Source organism: Camelus dromedarius, chromosome 13, assembly GCF_036321535.1.
Source record: "Camelus dromedarius isolate mCamDro1 chromosome 13, mCamDro1.pat, whole genome shotgun sequence".
Classification (NCBI taxonomy): Eukaryota; Metazoa; Chordata; class Mammalia; order Artiodactyla; family Camelidae; genus Camelus; species Camelus dromedarius.
The window spans coordinates 66,668,294-66,684,605 of NC_087448.1; the positions used below are offsets into that span (position 1 = coordinate 66,668,294).

Below are 16,312 nucleotides of genomic sequence, written 5' to 3' on the forward strand. Positions count from 1 at the left end.
TCTTGCAGGAAGGCTGATTCCTTCATCAGATTTTTGAGTGGATCCATGACTCCTGCCCCCAGACTGAGTGAGGGACAGCTGATGTGGACTTCTGCTGGCTTCCCTGAAGCAGTCCTTTGCTTCTGTACCCTTCATCCTTTGAAGCTCACCATCCTTCATCCCACAAGCTTGTAAACTTGGATTTGTCCTCATCCCCTTGGTGAGGAACTTGAAGTTCTGCCTTTCTTTCTTTTTCTTGTCCCCCTTCCCCTGTAGTGATTGCAGAGAAGAGCTCTCAGCCAGTCTGTCTAGGCTGGAATCCTCTTCCCACCACCTCTTAGCTGTGGGACCTTCAGCAGGTAACTTAACCTCTCTAGGCCTCAGTTTCCCCTTCCAGAAAATGGGATAATAATGGCATCTATCTTACAAGATTGTTGTAAGAATTAGATGAATTACACATGTAGTATATGTACGTTACACATATATACATATACAGTCGTCCTTCAGTATCCGTGGGGGACTGGTTCCATGACACCCCTCAGATACCAATATCCACAGATGCTCAACTCCCTTACATAAAATGGGATCATAGAGCTGGCACTCTGTGTTCGCGCCTTCCGTATCCACAGATTCAACCAATCGCGGGTACAGGAGGCCAACTGGATTAGATAAACATAAATCAGTTAGATCCACGCCTAGCTGGTGAGTATAACGTGATATTGTCGTTGGCTCGTAACTTTCTGGCTTTAATCCTTTGCTTTAGACCAGCCGCTGTACACTCAGACCACACGCATCCCTTCTTCCCCTAACTCTTCTCCCAGTCTCTCCACCCCCGAAGTTTTCTGTGCCGCTGACAAATTCTTCTTCCTAACGCACTGGTTGGCGGGTACGGTGCCTCGGCGGGAGCGCTTTCAGTGCCTCTGGGTCCACCAGTTAAAACCCACTGCTCATGCCAGCTTTCCATGGTCTCTTTAGCCAGACCCACCGCTCATGTCCAGCGGGGATGTCTTGGGCAGCCCCATGTCCAGTTTTTCTTTTCTTAACTGTCTATCCGGGATGCCAGCTCCCTTCTCCCCATACTTGAGTCCTTGCTGGGGACGAGAGGACAAGACCTGAGCGCCGTCTTCTCCCCCGTCTCTCTCGGCCCCGCCCTGAGTGACAGGTCCTCCTCTGAATCCTTGCGGGGGCTTTTTGCCTGGGTCATCCCGTTGGCTCTTAATATTGAGTCTACCTACTTAAAGTACTTACCTTCTTAAGTAAACTTCAGTAAAAGTCCTTTCTTTTTTTTAGATTGAAGTAGTTGATTTACAATATAGTTTCAAGCCTACCACATAACGTAAACATCCTTTCTCTGGCTTGGATTTTAAGACGTTTGAAAGTAGGTGTGATTTTCTCCGAATTCTATGCCTGACTCCCTTTGTGCGCACAGTCAGGACACAGTAAGTCTAAGCAGTCAATTTCTACCTCCTCAAAGCATACCATATGCGTGATGTTAAAAATTCAAATAACTTTGTATTTTTACCTGTAGTAATATGTGAACTTTCCCCTTTAGGCACCCAAACCCCAAATTCTTCTCTGAGGAGCTACCGTTACAGTTTCAGCTGTAGTTTCCCATCCTTGTATTTGCTATCATTTTATTTATTGTATTTTTAATAGTGGTGGGGAAAAAACATGTAACCTAAAACTTACCATCTTAACCACTTTTAAGTGTACAGCTCAGTAGTGTTAAGCATACTCACTTTGTTGTGAAACAGACCTCTGAAACTTTTTCATCTTGCAAAATCGGAAACTTGGTTCCCATTAAACGGAAGCCCCCCACCCTTTCCCTCTCCCTTCACCCCGTGGTAACCATCTTTTCTGTCTGTAGGAATTGGATGACACTAGGCACCTCACAGAAGGGGGATCATACAGTGTTTGTCTTTTTGTGACTGGTTTATTTCACATGGCACGATGTCCTCAAGGTTCATCCATGTTGTCGCAGGTGTCAAGACTTCCTTTTGAAGGCTGAACCGTATTCCATGGTATGGATAGACCACATTTTGTTTATCTAGTTGTCCATTAGTGGATATTTAGTTTGTATCCACCTCTTGGCTATTGTGAATAATGTGGCTATCACCATGGGGGTGTAAATACCTCTGAGACCCTGCTTTCAGTTCTTCTGTTTATACACCCAGGTGTGGGATTGCTGAGCACATGGTAGTTCCATTTTAGATGTTTTATTGTGCTTACTATTTTCAAAGACCCTGTGGCAGTGATCAAGGGTTTTGTTAGCCATCCAGTTACCCACTCCCGTTTCACTGGTCACAGCCCCGTGATTCGAGGACTTACGTCTCCCTGTTGTATGCAGTGAGGTGGGATGACTGTCAGGGGGCTTTGCCTTGAAGCCAAGGTGGGTCCTTGACTCAAGCCAAGTTAATAAACTTCCCCCTTGTTCTGGAACTTTGTAGCTTCACTGGATCAGACAAGGATGGACAAGGAGTTGGAGCTGATTACTCACACGTACCGTCTCCGGCAGGAGTGACAGCAGCTCTAACTTCCTGGGTCCTTGGGGCTGCCTTGGTCCCTCCTCTTGCCGAAGCCTGGGTCACTAGCCTTCCTGCTGGGCCTGTGAGCCGCCCGAGCGCTGCCCTACCTTCTCCAGAAAGTCCTCTATTTTTGATCACCCCACGGTCTTTCTAGCTTTGAGGGCTGCACTGATTTATTCTCCTCTGTACCTTCTGCGATTTTGATAGTAGTTGAGGAGGGAGTCGAGCGGCAGGCATTGGGGAAGCCCTCTTGAACTGCTTGTGTGTTGGTGATCACAGGGGGGAAAATAAAAGTGGGTTAACGTTTATAGGCATGTTCTCCTTTTCCTTCTGCTCCAGTGATTGTGGTCAGGACACACGTACTTTCTGAACATGACTTCACTGTGGATGGCGCCAAATAAATACATTTGTACGTGGACTGACCTGTAGAGCACCCCTCTGGTTGCTGCAGTATTACAGGCACCAAACAATTTAATTTTCTTGAAAATGAGTACTCTCTTGTTCGGGAGCTTTATAAAAAAAAAGTGTTAGGGGGAGGGTTTAGCTTAGTGGTAGAGCACGTGCTTAGAATGCAGGAGGGCTTGGGTTCAATCCCCAGTACCTCCACTGACAAACAAAACAAAACACCCCCAAAATGTGTCATACACCATATCGACTTCCAGAGGCTAATTTCTTAAAAAAAGAATCAACATTATGCTAGATTTCACTCAAGATATTACACGGAACTGTGGTTATATAATTATCACTGTTTATTCATGATCGAGGAAGGGTACAGCTCCGCGGCAGAGCGCATGGTTAGCGTACAAGAGGTCCTGAGTTCGGTCCCCAGGACCTCCATTAAAAATAGGTAAATAAATAAATAAATCTAATTACCCCCCCAAAAAATTCATTATCACATGTTGACATTTGAAGTTTCGGGGTTTGGGTGGGGTCATGGGTTCACAGGTGTTCCTCATGGTATTATCCTTAATAACGTAACTTTTGTAAACACCAAATATGATATAAAAAAGCCCACATTTTCTTAGGAAGGATGGTGTTGGAAAATGAAATTAGACTCTTTTAAACCCAGCCCTTACCCCAGATTTGGTTTTAGTTTGGGTCAAATTGTGTCCCTGACACACTACACATTTTTGTCTCGTGTCAGAGCACACCTGCCCCGATCTCAGGCAAGTGCTGCTGCTGCCGCCTGGACAGCCCTGCGGCAGCCCCTTGCAGGGGTCTTGCCAGCAGGTGGCGCCCTGGGACTGCTGTTGTCCTTCTGGCAGCCTGACTCCAGGACACACCCTGCCTGGGGAAAAGCACATTTTAAGAAGCAGAATTGAAGGGAAGGCCAATGTGTTGATTAGATGGAAAAACAACCTCTATGCAGATAACTTGACTTCATTTATTCACCAACTGTGGTAGGGATTGTGCACTCATTGTGCATTGTTTACACAGTCCCAACAGTAACAGCAGCCTGATGTCAGATTCCTTCACAGGACCTGGTAGTCACCACTCTGTTTGATACCGTGCGTTCATTTGCACAGGGAATTGACTTTTGAACTTATTTTTCTTGGAGCCCCTTCTTTGTTGAATTGTCTGAGCCTGGACTGGCCTCCTGTACTGAAAACGAAGACTGTGTCCGGGAGTAAGAGAAACACCCCGCGGCGAGGGCTTGCGGCAGGCAGATGCCTGGGTGACCTCCCGTCACAGAGGCAGCCCTTCTCCCACTGCCCTCACTTGTCTTTCTTCTTGATCTTGCTTCTCTCCCCTCAGCTCTTCACGAAGGATCATCTCAGTAACAGATTTGTCTGCTCTCCCCTACCGCGCCCACTATCATTTTTGTCAAAAATAAATGACGTATCAGTGTTCACATTTGTTACTGTCTGTGTCACAATCACCACCAGCAACAGAGAAAAAGTAGGGAACACTTATCACCTAAAAAAACACATCTTTTTAGTTCCTGGAAATCCAACACATATTAAATTTTAAATTATCTTAAAGAGGCAGAAAAATCTTTGATGATTTTTTTTGTGGTAAAATATACATACGTAAAATTTACCATTTTAGCCATTTTGAAGTGTACAGCTGAGTGGCATTAAGTACATTTACACTGTTGTGCAACCATCACTGCCATCCATCTCCAGAACTTTTTCATCTTCTCAAACTGAAACTCTGTTCCCATTAAATAGTCCCTATTCCCCCTCCCCCCGGCCCCTGGCAGCCCCTTCCCTCCCGTTTTCTGCTTCTATGAATGTGGTTACTTCATATAAGTGAGATCATGCACTACATGTCTTTGTGTAACTGGCTTATTTCAGCTAGCCTAATGTCTTCAAGGTTCGCTTTGAATAATTCTTTATATTATACTGATTTATGGATAACACATTATGTGCCAGAGCTATGCTGAATTTACATGGACTGCTGCACTGAACACATTGAGAGGTAGGAGCTGGTTCTGTGCATTCAACACACAGTGAAACCAAGGCTTAAGCTTAAGAAGGTTAAGTCACTTACTTAGGTAAGTGGAGATACTAAGTGCAGGCTTGACCTGTCACCCACGCCTGCCACCTCCTCACAGCCCCACCGGCCGCAGCAGCCCCCCTGGGCTCCTTCTGCTAGAAATTCATCTTGCTTTGTCTCAGTCCTCAGCCAGTGAAAGGAGCCTGGTAACAGCAAGATTACAGGAGTTCCAACTCCCAATTCGCCTCAAATTTACAGTGTGCACATAGGAAAGCAATTTGCCTTTCTGGTATTTAACTGAGAAAACATTTCTGCACAAGCTCTGCTCATGCAAAATTAAGGGCTGTAGTTAGTTGAAGGGAGCAGATGCTGGAAATGTTTCAGCTAAAAAACAATGAAAATTTGACTGGGCCTATTTAAGAATTTTCTCTAAGTACTGTTAGAAGTCTCTTATCTTACAAGAAAAATGATAATAATGTCAAATATAATCTATTCAGCCATCAGAAGAGAAGAATCATATCTTGAATGGTTAAAGGCGAATTATGAGGCTACTTCTCTGTATAAATTAACTTGAAAATAATAGCTTTATTGATACATAACTCATATACCAGACAATTCACCATTTACAGTGGACAGTTCAATAACTTAACTTTTTGCTCAGATGAAAATTGCCTTACCTCTGACCCTCTTCCATACCTTTGATAGATTCGACTGGAGAGAGTCAAACAGCAGACGTTGAGCCCATGCAAGTGTTGCCAAGTTCCATTTTAGGAATTTGGGTGTGTTTTACGTTTTTGTTTTTGGAGGGTTTTTTTTTGTTTTGGGGATTTTTTTGGTGGATGTTGTTTCTATATCCATGACTACTTAATATCTTCACCTTTTGTGTCTTGAAGGTTCAGCCCTTAGTAGGCGATTTGGAATTAGTAGGCTACTGTTATGCAATAGGTAACACAAAATAAAAGGAGGTTAGCTTCCCAGTCTCTGGCAGAAATTCAGCACTGTCTGAAGCCAGGCCCTTCCTATCGCTCATATCAGCATTTCCATGAGAGGAGTTTCCACTTGCAACTTCAGGTGTCTGTCTCTTTTCAGCTGCTCTCAGAGGACCTGAGAACCGCCAGGCTCCAAGCCCAGGCCAGAGGACCATTGGTGGGGGATCCTCCGTGTGCAGAAATAAGAGGTAAGGGTCACACAAAAGGGGAGGGGGCGAAGAGCCGTGGAGCCGGGACCCCTTCTCCCTCAGCTGCTGTGCCCATCTGCTCACCCAGGACCAGGGTGGGAACAAGGCTGGGGAGCCTGGACAGATGGATGGTGGGGGCTAGACAGACCGCATCCTCCCCTCCCCACAGTCAGAATGAACCCAGGCTGAGGGCGCTGGTGGAGGGAGAGGGGAAGACATGGACATTGGCCATGAATTGAGTCTGCGGGGAAACCTGCAGGGAAACCTGCAGGGACAGGAAAGGTGGCAGAAGAAAAGAGAAAATTCCATGGTTGGTCCCTTGCAGAGATCGCGCACAGGAAATGTTATGTCAGCCCACATCTCTGCAGTGCTATGAAACTTTGATATATGAATGCACTGAATCTTTGCAAAAATCCCATGAGGGAAGTACTCTTATTATCCCCATTGTACAGACAGAGAAACTGAGGCACAGAAAAGTTCAATAACTAGCCAATGTCAGATGGCAGGTGGCAGAGCCTGGGTCATAATTCTCCCAGGCCTATGATCTCCACACTGTGCTGTTTGCCGGAAACTGCACACCCACTACAGGACCCAGTGTGTTTCCACATATCTCTGTGAGGGATATGCTATGTAAGTATTAATCTTACATATACAGCTTCCTTTATATTCGGAGACATGGCCTATAATTGTGGTATTTCTGGGGTCAGATTTACCCCTTTGAAAAGCAAATTTTATCAACTGCTTTTCAAGAGACAAGGCCTCTGTGGGTTCTTCAGTCATGACCCTTTGGCCCAGGCAGTCAGGGCGAGGCCTGTGCTGAGAAACGCCAGCGACAGAGTTAGAACAGGTATCTGTGGCTGCTGGTAGATTTTCACGGGCACTATTGTCGCCTGTCACCTCTCATAGACCACAGGGGCCAGCGTGACCAATTTATTAACGCTAATGTGGTTGCCCACTTACCAACTTTTCATTCCGATGAAAGCAGGTGTGGAAGTAGCATGACTTTTGGAGATACGTTTGCATTTTCAGTTCTAAAGGGAAATAGCAATATCTTTCTTTATTTTGAAATTTTGACCCCTCCTTTTCTCTGACTTGATCTTCCACAGTATTTCTGTTTTGAGTATATGTCAAAGATGTCAGGGTGAGAAATTTAATCTATGTGGTCATCTAATCAGCTAATTCACTACATGGTGTTTATCACATGCCTACTGTGGGCAGGGTTCTCGGCACCCAGGACACGGAAGCAGACAAGGCACACCGTCTCTGGGTTTGTGGAATTTGCCGTGGCTGAGAGGGGTACGCAAAGAAATAAACACAAAGAGCAAGGTGATTTCAGACAGGGACAGGCACGTCCAGAAGGAAAACAGCACAGCGATGTCTGAGTGACTGAGAATGGGGCAGAGTGATTCCCTAGATTCTGCAGCTTGTTGAATGAGCATTCGTTAAGCGCCTATTGTGTTCCGCATGGGAGATACAGAGAAAGGTTGAAAGTACTACCTGTTCACAGCAGCAACAAGACGGGAAATTGAATGTCAAGTGTGTTGACTTGTGACCTAGCTGGGTTACCAGGAAGCGTTCCCTGGGATAACATAGATGTTAAACCCTTAATGGCACCAAAAGTATATCTGGCTTGAATGCTGAGAGGGAAATACGGCCTCTGCTGGCTTTGATGGTGGGGAGAGTTTGACTGGACACGTTTACCCCTTTGCAAGATCTCCGCTCCCTAGATTAGACCTTAAGCCTGTGTTTGTTCATTGCACAAGGACTCCAGGTCCGATTCTCCCAGAGGCATTTAAAACATGCCAAGCTGGTGTTGCATAAAAGACAAGCTTGTGCGTTCGGCAAATATAACCGGTGAGCAGAGCCGCGCCGCTCACTCGCCCAGTGGGGGACTGAAGACCTGCTGCCTCTTGTGGGACACAAGCGATGGACATTGAGAAGGTCAACTCCATGGACTTCAGAGAATTTGTGGATGTGTTTGGGAATGTCATCGAGAGATGTCCTCTGATCGCAGCCGCTGTGTGGTCCCAGCGCCCATTCTCTAACTTGGAAGATTTAGAGAAGCACTTTTTTGCCTTTATTGATGCTCTCCCGCTGTCAGGTAAGGCTTTGGCATTAGACACTGAGATTCTCCACCGAGGGCTTTCAGATGCGCTTATGGTGGGGGAAGGCCTGGTGGCTTCTTTTTTGAATTTTTAAGTTATAAAAAATTTTATACAATTTTAAAGGTTACTTTCCACTTACAGTTAGTACAAAATATTGGCCATATTCCTCGTGTTGTCCAACGCATCCCCGCGTCTCAGCCCCAGCGGTCTGTACCCGCCTCCCCCACCGCGGCCTGCCCCTCCCTCCTCCGGTAATCACGCGTTTGTTTCCTACATCAGTAAGTCTGCTTTTTTTGTTATCAAGACATTTTTAGATATTTTAGCCTCATTGCTCATCACTGGTGCACATATTTAGTTACTTTTGGGGCCAGGGTCAGTTTCCTCAGACTTTATAAGTGAGAACCCGGTGCCTGTGGCATCAAGCTGGCAGCGGAGTGAAAGAAGGTTCTTGGCTCAGCTAAACTGGTTGTTAAATATTAAAGCTGGGGTGGGGTGGAGGGTTCCCGGGAACAAGCACTGTCTCCTCAGGCCGCACAGTGGCCCAGGGGCCAGAGGTCAGGCTGGGGGCCCACCCTCCCAGCCCCATGCTCACTTTGGGAATGTCCTGATGCAAGAGAGGAGACGGCTCCGTATCAGAGTATCTCCGCAGCCCAGGGGAAAGAGCAAAGGGCTGACGTTTTTACCAGAAACAGCCGGTTTGGACCAGACTGCTAAGGAACGTCCACGACTCGGGTCAGAACTCCCCTGGGGGAATGAGGGGGACAAAGACAAAAACCTGAAGGAATCCCTCTGGAGAAAGGGGGGAAATGGCTGGTATCCTTTGGGTGGAGAGAGAAAAGGAGGCACTTGTGGGTGTGGGGTGTGAGGTTAGGGTCAGGCCAACCCCAAGTGACTCAGAATGACACACAGCCCCATAGGAGTTCAGAGGCCAAAGGTTAGCAGCCAAGGCTGCCCCCTGGGCTGTCCTCCAGCCAGCTGAAGGGATGGCGAGGGAGAGCGCTGCCTTGCCAGGGGGGCTTCCACAGAAACCCGGGCGGGAGAGAGGAGGGTGGTCTCCTCTCTTCCGCAGCAAGGACCCCAGTCTTGCCTGTCGGCCCCAGTCTTTGACACCAGGCATGGTTTCTGATTGTCAGAGGAATGGCTCCCAAATAAGGAACTCGTTTTAATTCATTTCTGGCACATCTAGGAAGAGTGGAGGATGGGGGATAAAATCAGACTGACAGGAATTCAGGGGCCATGCTGACACTCACCCACTTCTCAGGACCACTCCAAAGCTGAACCCTCAGCTCTGCCACTGGGCTCAGACACCAGGGAGCCTCTGCATGGTGGCCGGTGTCAGAATCCCCATCACTCCGTGGATAGGAAATTGGGACTTGATAAAGGCCTGCTGAACGAGTGAATGAAATTGTTCCTAAGAGGATTTTGAAAGATCCTGGTATTAGCCCATCCCCACACGTTCTAACTAGAGGGACTTTAGTGGCAGTTCAGTGGGACAAAGTGCCTGGAGGGAGCTAGGGCCGCCTGGACAGTTGTTTGCTGCTGCACGGGACACAGTTCATTCGAGGGCCCTCCCTGCTGGTGGAGCCTGCTTCTCAGCCCTAGGCTGGTGTCTACACTCGCCTCGGGCAGCTGGGAGCGGAGCCCGACTCTTATCACCTTGCCCTGTATCTAATCACCTTAATGGCATTAGACGGGTGGGGCTAGCAATAGTAATAAATAAGTCACTAAAATGTATTTAATCCTTGCTATTGGTGTGTTTCAGACAGTTTTCCAGACACTTCAAGTTTGTTAACTGATTTAATCTTCATAATAATTCTATAAAACAAGTATTATCACTACTCTCCCCATTTTACAAATAATAAAATTGAGGCACAGAAAGATTAAGTAACTTGATCAAGGACACACAGGATTCAAACCCTGATGGTCAACCCAATACCTTTTGAAGGATTTTCCAGAGAATCAAAAAATCTAGAAAGAGTTTCTGGGGGTTTCATTTATTTATTCATTAATTTATTCAATTTACATTAATTCTCTATGTCCCAGGTCCCATGGTTGTTTGTTTATTTTTAAATAATCAAATAAAATGCGATTCACTGCATAGTCTAGCTTTGCTCCTTGGATAGTCAGCAAAACACTGGGTGTAACAGAGTCTTTGAATCCTAAAACTAAAAGGGACCTTAAAGAGATGTTCAGGATATAGTGATCTACCTGGTCAAGGATTTATTTTTTAGATGATCTAAGAAACTCCGCTGCCGTTAACAGAAAACTGATCATCCTGTTTCTAGAGTAAACCAAGGTTGACAACCCATTTAGGTGAAGCTATGATGATTATTAACCAGTAGGTGGCAGTCCAGGATTAATATTCAGCTCCAGTGCTAATTGGCAAGGAACCCTTTCAAGCCAGTTTCTGATTTCCAAGCCAGAGGAATGGGAATACTAAAGGGAGGAAGGTTCACACATAGACACACACAGACACACACACACATGCACACCCCAATAACAACCCAATTCAGTACTGATTAGTGATAAAAAATAAAAGAGCAATAAAATTGTCATAACAATCATGCATCTCTTTGTGACATTTCAGAATTGCAATAATGCCATAATTCCTTATTTAATACTTATTTCAGGACATAGTTGTTGAGTGAATGAAACAGTTGGATACTAAACATTTCCTTAAATACAGGCTATAAGGTATTTAGATGAAGCTATTAAAATGTGTTCATTCGGTCAAAGAATATATAACACTCCTTTCCAAGAGTGATGTGTTAGTCAGTAAGCACTTACTGAGTGCCTGCTGTGCCTGAGGAATCGCCCCAGGCATCGGGATAGAGCCATGAACAAGACGAGCCCCTGCCCTCAGTGAGTTTACGCTCTAGGGAACAGAGGCAGAATTAACATAAGTAGGATCACTTCAATTCTAGACACTGGTAGAATGTAATATGTTTTTTTGTAATACGGTAGCAAGTATGTAATAAAAGAGGTCTTTCTTAGGAAGTGATATTTGAGTGTGAAACCAAAAGAAGAGAAGGAAGCCATCAAAGATCTCAGAGGATGCCACCCTAGGAAAAGGAACATGAGATTTTTGACATTTGGTGGCGGGGTGGGGCACAGAAAGACCAAGGTGTTTGGAGAATGGTGGTGAGTGGAGGGATATGAGGAAAGAGGGCTCGGGTGGTGGAACTGTGGCAGCAGGAGAAGTGAGAGGTGATGGCAGGGTGGCCCAGGGTTGGAGCAGGAGGGATGAAGAGATGTGGCTGGATTCTCAGAATTAGTTTTAGAGTCAGAGCCATCCGGTGTTTTTGATGGGTTTCTTGGGGGAAGGCAGGTCAGAAGCAGAGAAATTAAAACTACCTCCAATGCTTTTAGTCTGAGCAACTGAGTAGGTGATGGTGCTCTTTTCTACAATGAAGAAGAGTTCAGAATTGAGAGGACATGATGGAGAAAGGGAAGTTGTGAAGTCTGGAATGCCTAGTAATCATCCAAGTGGAAGCATGGAGTGTTCTGTTGGCCCGTAACAAAGGAACTCAGTGGAAAGCCATGGACTAGACTAGATCTGGGTGTCGTGAAAGAACCAATGGCATTTAAAGTCATGGGACTAGATGAGAACCCTTAGGGCATCAGTGTGGATACGGAAGGGAAGAGGTGTGAGTACTGAGTTAGGGTACTTCAGTGTTAGTGATCTGGCAGAGCAAGGACCAGTGATGAGAGTACGCGAATGTGGTAATCTTCCAAGGAGAGAGAGTCAACCATGTGACATACTTAGAGGTTGAAAGACAAGAGGACAGAGCACTGGTCACTGGGCTCCAGCCAGAGGTCATCTGTGACCTGATGGGTGCAGATTGATGGGTGGGTGAGGCTAGGAGCTTAATGGAGTGAACCTGGAAGGAGAGGTGAAGTGGAGATGGTGCGTTGACCATTCCTTTGAGGAGTTTTGCTGTATAAAGGAGCAGAGCCCAGAGAGGAACCAGAGGACACCCGAGAATCAAGGGAAGCTTTTAATTTTGTTTACAGGATGAGTGATTCCAGCACATGTTTGTGTGTTGATGAAGCTAAGGTGGTGGTAGTGGGGCAGGGGGGACTGATGTCTGAATTGTAGCCTTTAAGATGGAAGGAGGGGCTGGCTTCAAGGACACAAGTGAAGAGGCTGGTCTTCGACAGACAGGACAGGTGATCCATTGTACCTGGAGGAAGAACACACTAGTAGGGGCACTAGTGGACTGTAATGGGGTTCAAGGACAACTGCCTGCTCTTCAGTGGCCATGACTGTCTGGCCTGTTCTTCTGTTGAAACAGGGAATGTCAGCTCTATGTCAGGAACTCTTCTAGGTGCAGAGAGTCATGATTTGCAGTTGCAGGAAGAAAAAAAGCTTGTCCACACCTACATCTCTAGAGGTCGCATACCAACAGCACAGGCAGTACTGTCTAAGATTTTAGGAATGACTGAAGAACAGGCAGCACTGAGAGGCCCTGTGAGCCACAGGACATTGACCGATCGGACTGGGCTTGGGCATTCCGGGTGGGAGGCCCCCAGGACTGAGGCTGGGAGGTGGGAGGCACCCAGGCACAGTCTCCAGCCCCCTCCTGGGGTTTAAGAGCACGTTTGGTGATGCAGTGCCGTAGGCCAGTGTGGCTGGGTCAGTGCTTCCTGGGCGACACCCAAGGGGTCAGTGGCTTGGGGCAATAAAGATGAAGTCTTTGGGTCAGATTCTGTTTTTTCAGAGCTACCATCGCCTGCTCTGCTGGACTCCCCACACCTTCTTCTTTTTATCTGCAGCTGAGGGTGTGTGTGTGTGTGTCTGTAAATTCCAGTTCCTCTTTTCTAGTCTCTTCTTCTTTTCGCTCTGCCCTTTTCTCGGCCTCCCTTCTTTCCTCTTCCTCCTCTTCTCCCGCAAACAGTGGGAAACACATGCTCAGCCCTAGGCAAACATTAACCCCCGGTGATGTTCTCAAGGAGGGAGACCAACCAGAGGAGTCAGAAGCGAGATGCCAGGACCAGAAGGGAGAGGCGGGTCCGGGGTGCGGGGCGGCTGTGCCCCGCGTGGGAGAGGGAGGGCTGTCAGGGGCGGCAAGGGGGCCGACCCTCCCCTCCTCCCCGGGACCCTCCCACCAATAACTGCTTCCTCCAAGCTGGGCCTCTGCAGAGTAAAAAACAGGAGGAAGGGAAGCCCGAGAGAGGGGGAAGTCTGGTGAGAAGCCGGGGTCTCAGTCCCCTCGCCTCCAGGCGGCTTTGTAAATCGGAATAAGCCGGGAGGGGGCGGGGCGGGGCGGGGCGGGCCCGGGGGCCGCCCAGGACTCGGCTCCCAGGCCCCGCCCCCCCCAGGCCGCCCGCAGACCCCCCGCCCGCCGCCGGTGCGGCCCAGGCTGGGTGGGTGCGGAGCAGATTCCGGCGCAGCTCGGCCTCAGGCCCTGGAAGCGGCCTCAGCACAGTCACCTCCCGGCCCAGGGCTGGGCCCCGCTCCCCAGGTAGGGAATTTAACGCCTACATTTTCTCACCACCCGGACACGGCTGCACGCGGGAAGCGGGAACCAACCAATTCCGGTTTGCAGTGCCCGAGGGGCAGGGCCCAGGAGAGGGGTTCTAAAAAAGTGGTGTTACAGAGATGGGATTATTGGTGACATGCGTTTCGTTGTGAACTCCTCTTTAACCTTGTAGGGGCAGCTAGTGCCCCAAGACGCCCGCGGTTTGGAGCCCTGGATCCCGGCACAGGCGGCCACTGGCTAAGTGACCTTGGGCAGGTCACCTAAGCCTTTCTGAGCCTCTGTTGAGTCCTCTCTTCAATGCAGATGTTTCCCCCCAGTTCTCCCTGCGTCTCAGGACACTGGTCCACAAATTAGACAGCACAACCCCAGTCATCCTTTAATAGGGCAGAAACTGTAAGATTTAAGCAAGGGAAATTTATACCATAATTAAAGGAGGGGGTTAATGATTCCCTTTTCCAGTGGAGACCCCTGCCTGTCCCCAGCCCCCGGGTCAGTTGCTTCCAGCTGCACCCAGCGCAGTTGCACTGAGTGTACTAGGACAAATAATATGGCTGTTTATGGAATGTTTGCTAGCGTTAGGCGCTGTTTGGGTATATGAGTTGTGTCTAATCCTGGCCAATACTCAGCAAGTTAAGTGTCATTACCCCAATTGTACAGATCGGGCTTCCTGCTTACCAAATCTGAAATCTTGCCCAGCCCCAAGGATCCTAACTCTCTTTAGAGAGCTAAGCAAAATGATTGGCCGGAGCTCAGGAAAACTTCCTGGATTAGGACTTAAAATCCCAGGTATTACACCAGGGGTTGCCAATTTTAGGAGATTATGGGAAGCTGTCTTCCAAGGAAACCTTACGCTCTAAGATCGCTTTCAGATCGACAGTCAGAGAAAGAAAATGAGCCTCAGACAGGGTGGATGGTGAGTGGGTGCTATTTTCCTAGAAGGAGGAAAGCCACTTTCGTTCAAAGGGCCTGAAGAATTCGGCTGGAAATGGGTTTCTTTGCAGTTAATCATCTGCAAAGCTCTTTGGCTGCCTGATTCCAGAAGCCCAGAACTCACACTTAGGGTCACAAAAGCCTGGGCATTTATTTGCCAAGTCCCATGGATGTTATCCCTATGGACCCTCCCCGCCCCCCCCCCCACCTTTGGAACAGAGAGAAACCCATTCCATGGCTTTTGCAGGAAGTCTTCAGGCCCTTGTGTCCGGCCCTCTTCGACATCAAAGCCCCCCTGAGAGCAAAGGACTTTGAAAAGATACGAAATGCTCAGGCTCCTTATCGCGTCCCTGCTCCCTCCCGAGCAAGTCGTAAATTCCGAGCCTCAGCGGCCTCTCCCTCCGCTCTTCTTGCCCCAAGGTCTCAAAGGACAAACTTGTCACTTCCCGCCCCGCCCCTGGGTCCTGGCCGAGGCCTAATGAAGTGGGGACAGAGGGGTGCAAGATTCGGGACGTGTTTGAGGGGCGCCCCGAGCCTCCAGGACACCCCCTTGTCCCTCAGCACCACCCAGGACACTGCTTCCCTCTGAAGCCCTGTTCGGGGCGGGGCAGGAGGTCCGGCTGGGCCCGCACGCGGCCTGCTGCGCCCTCTCCGCGGCGCCGTAACGCGCTCCTGCCTCGTGTCTGTGCTTCTCCGCAGGCCGAGAGGGCATCCTGCGCTGCCACCCGGACCTGGCGGGCCCCGAGCTGCAGCGGGGCACGCTCACCCCCGAGTCGCAGCGGGAGCAGAGCGGCGCGGGCCTGATGAACCTGGGCGCGGCCGAGCGGCTCCGGCTGGCCGAGCTCAACGCGCGGTACCAGGCGCGCTTCGGCTTCCCCTTCGTGCTCGCCGCGCGCCTCAGCGACCGGGAGGCGGTGCCGCGGGAGCTGGCGCGCCGGTTGCGCTGCCTGCGGGCGCAGGAGCTGAGCACCGCCATGGACGAGGTGAAGAAGATTGGCCGCCTGCGTCTCGCCGACCTTCTCGGGAGCGACTTCCCCAAGCCGTAGCGGGACCCGGGACCCCGGACGCACATCGGGACGCGCGGGGGCCGCGGCTGCACGCGGTGTGCCCGGAACGGCGTCCGCACCCGCGCACATAGGCCACGGAGAATTGAATCGCACAAATAATGAACCCTTTTGTCCACCTACCCTTATGCGCACGCTTTGCTGAAATATCCAGATAGTTTCGTGCTTTGCCCCCGATTTATCTAGCTCACTGCTTCAATTCTTCACTCCTTTGCGGCCCATGACACACCAGCCTTTGTGGATTCCAAAGCGCTTATTCAGCCCTTTTGGTTCCCCCACCCTCTCCTGCTAAGCCCGAACCGCAAAGTAAAACGGACGAAAAAGGAATCTTTTATTCCACAGCAGTTAGTCTGTTTTTTCTTCTCCAACCCCAGTGGCTGCACCCGACATTTACATGTGAGCGGAAGCGGCTTTCTCGCTCTGGGACACCTACGGGAGCCGGTGCAAGGACAGCAGAGCCCCGGGGAAGGCACGCGAGGGGCACGGTGGGCGGGCGAGAGCCCCACAGTGGGCTGCGCTGGGAAGGCACCCGGTGGGGGCAGGCAGAGAGCGCTGGGAGTGGGGGTTCTCCAACCCGACAGGCCTGAAGGTCAGGGCCAGCGGCCTCCTG

General features: G+C 49.2%; 1 protein-coding gene across 1 annotated transcript; it reads left to right on the forward strand.

Annotated features, from left to right (window-relative positions):
• The first annotated feature begins 19 nt into the window (after nucleotides 1-19).
• URAD (ureidoimidazoline (2-oxo-4-hydroxy-4-carboxy-5-) decarboxylase) lies at nucleotides 20-16,013 on the forward strand. Its single transcript, XM_031465803.2, has 4 exons — nucleotides 20-199; nucleotides 6,033-6,120; nucleotides 7,884-8,221; nucleotides 15,338-16,013. Exons 3-4 carry the CDS (start codon nucleotides 8,047-8,049, stop codon nucleotides 15,682-15,684), a joined length of 522 nt encoding a protein of 173 aa, XP_031321663.1. The 5' UTR covers nucleotides 20-199; nucleotides 6,033-6,120; nucleotides 7,884-8,046; the 3' UTR covers nucleotides 15,685-16,013.
• Nucleotides 16,014-16,312: the final 299 nt, after the last annotated feature.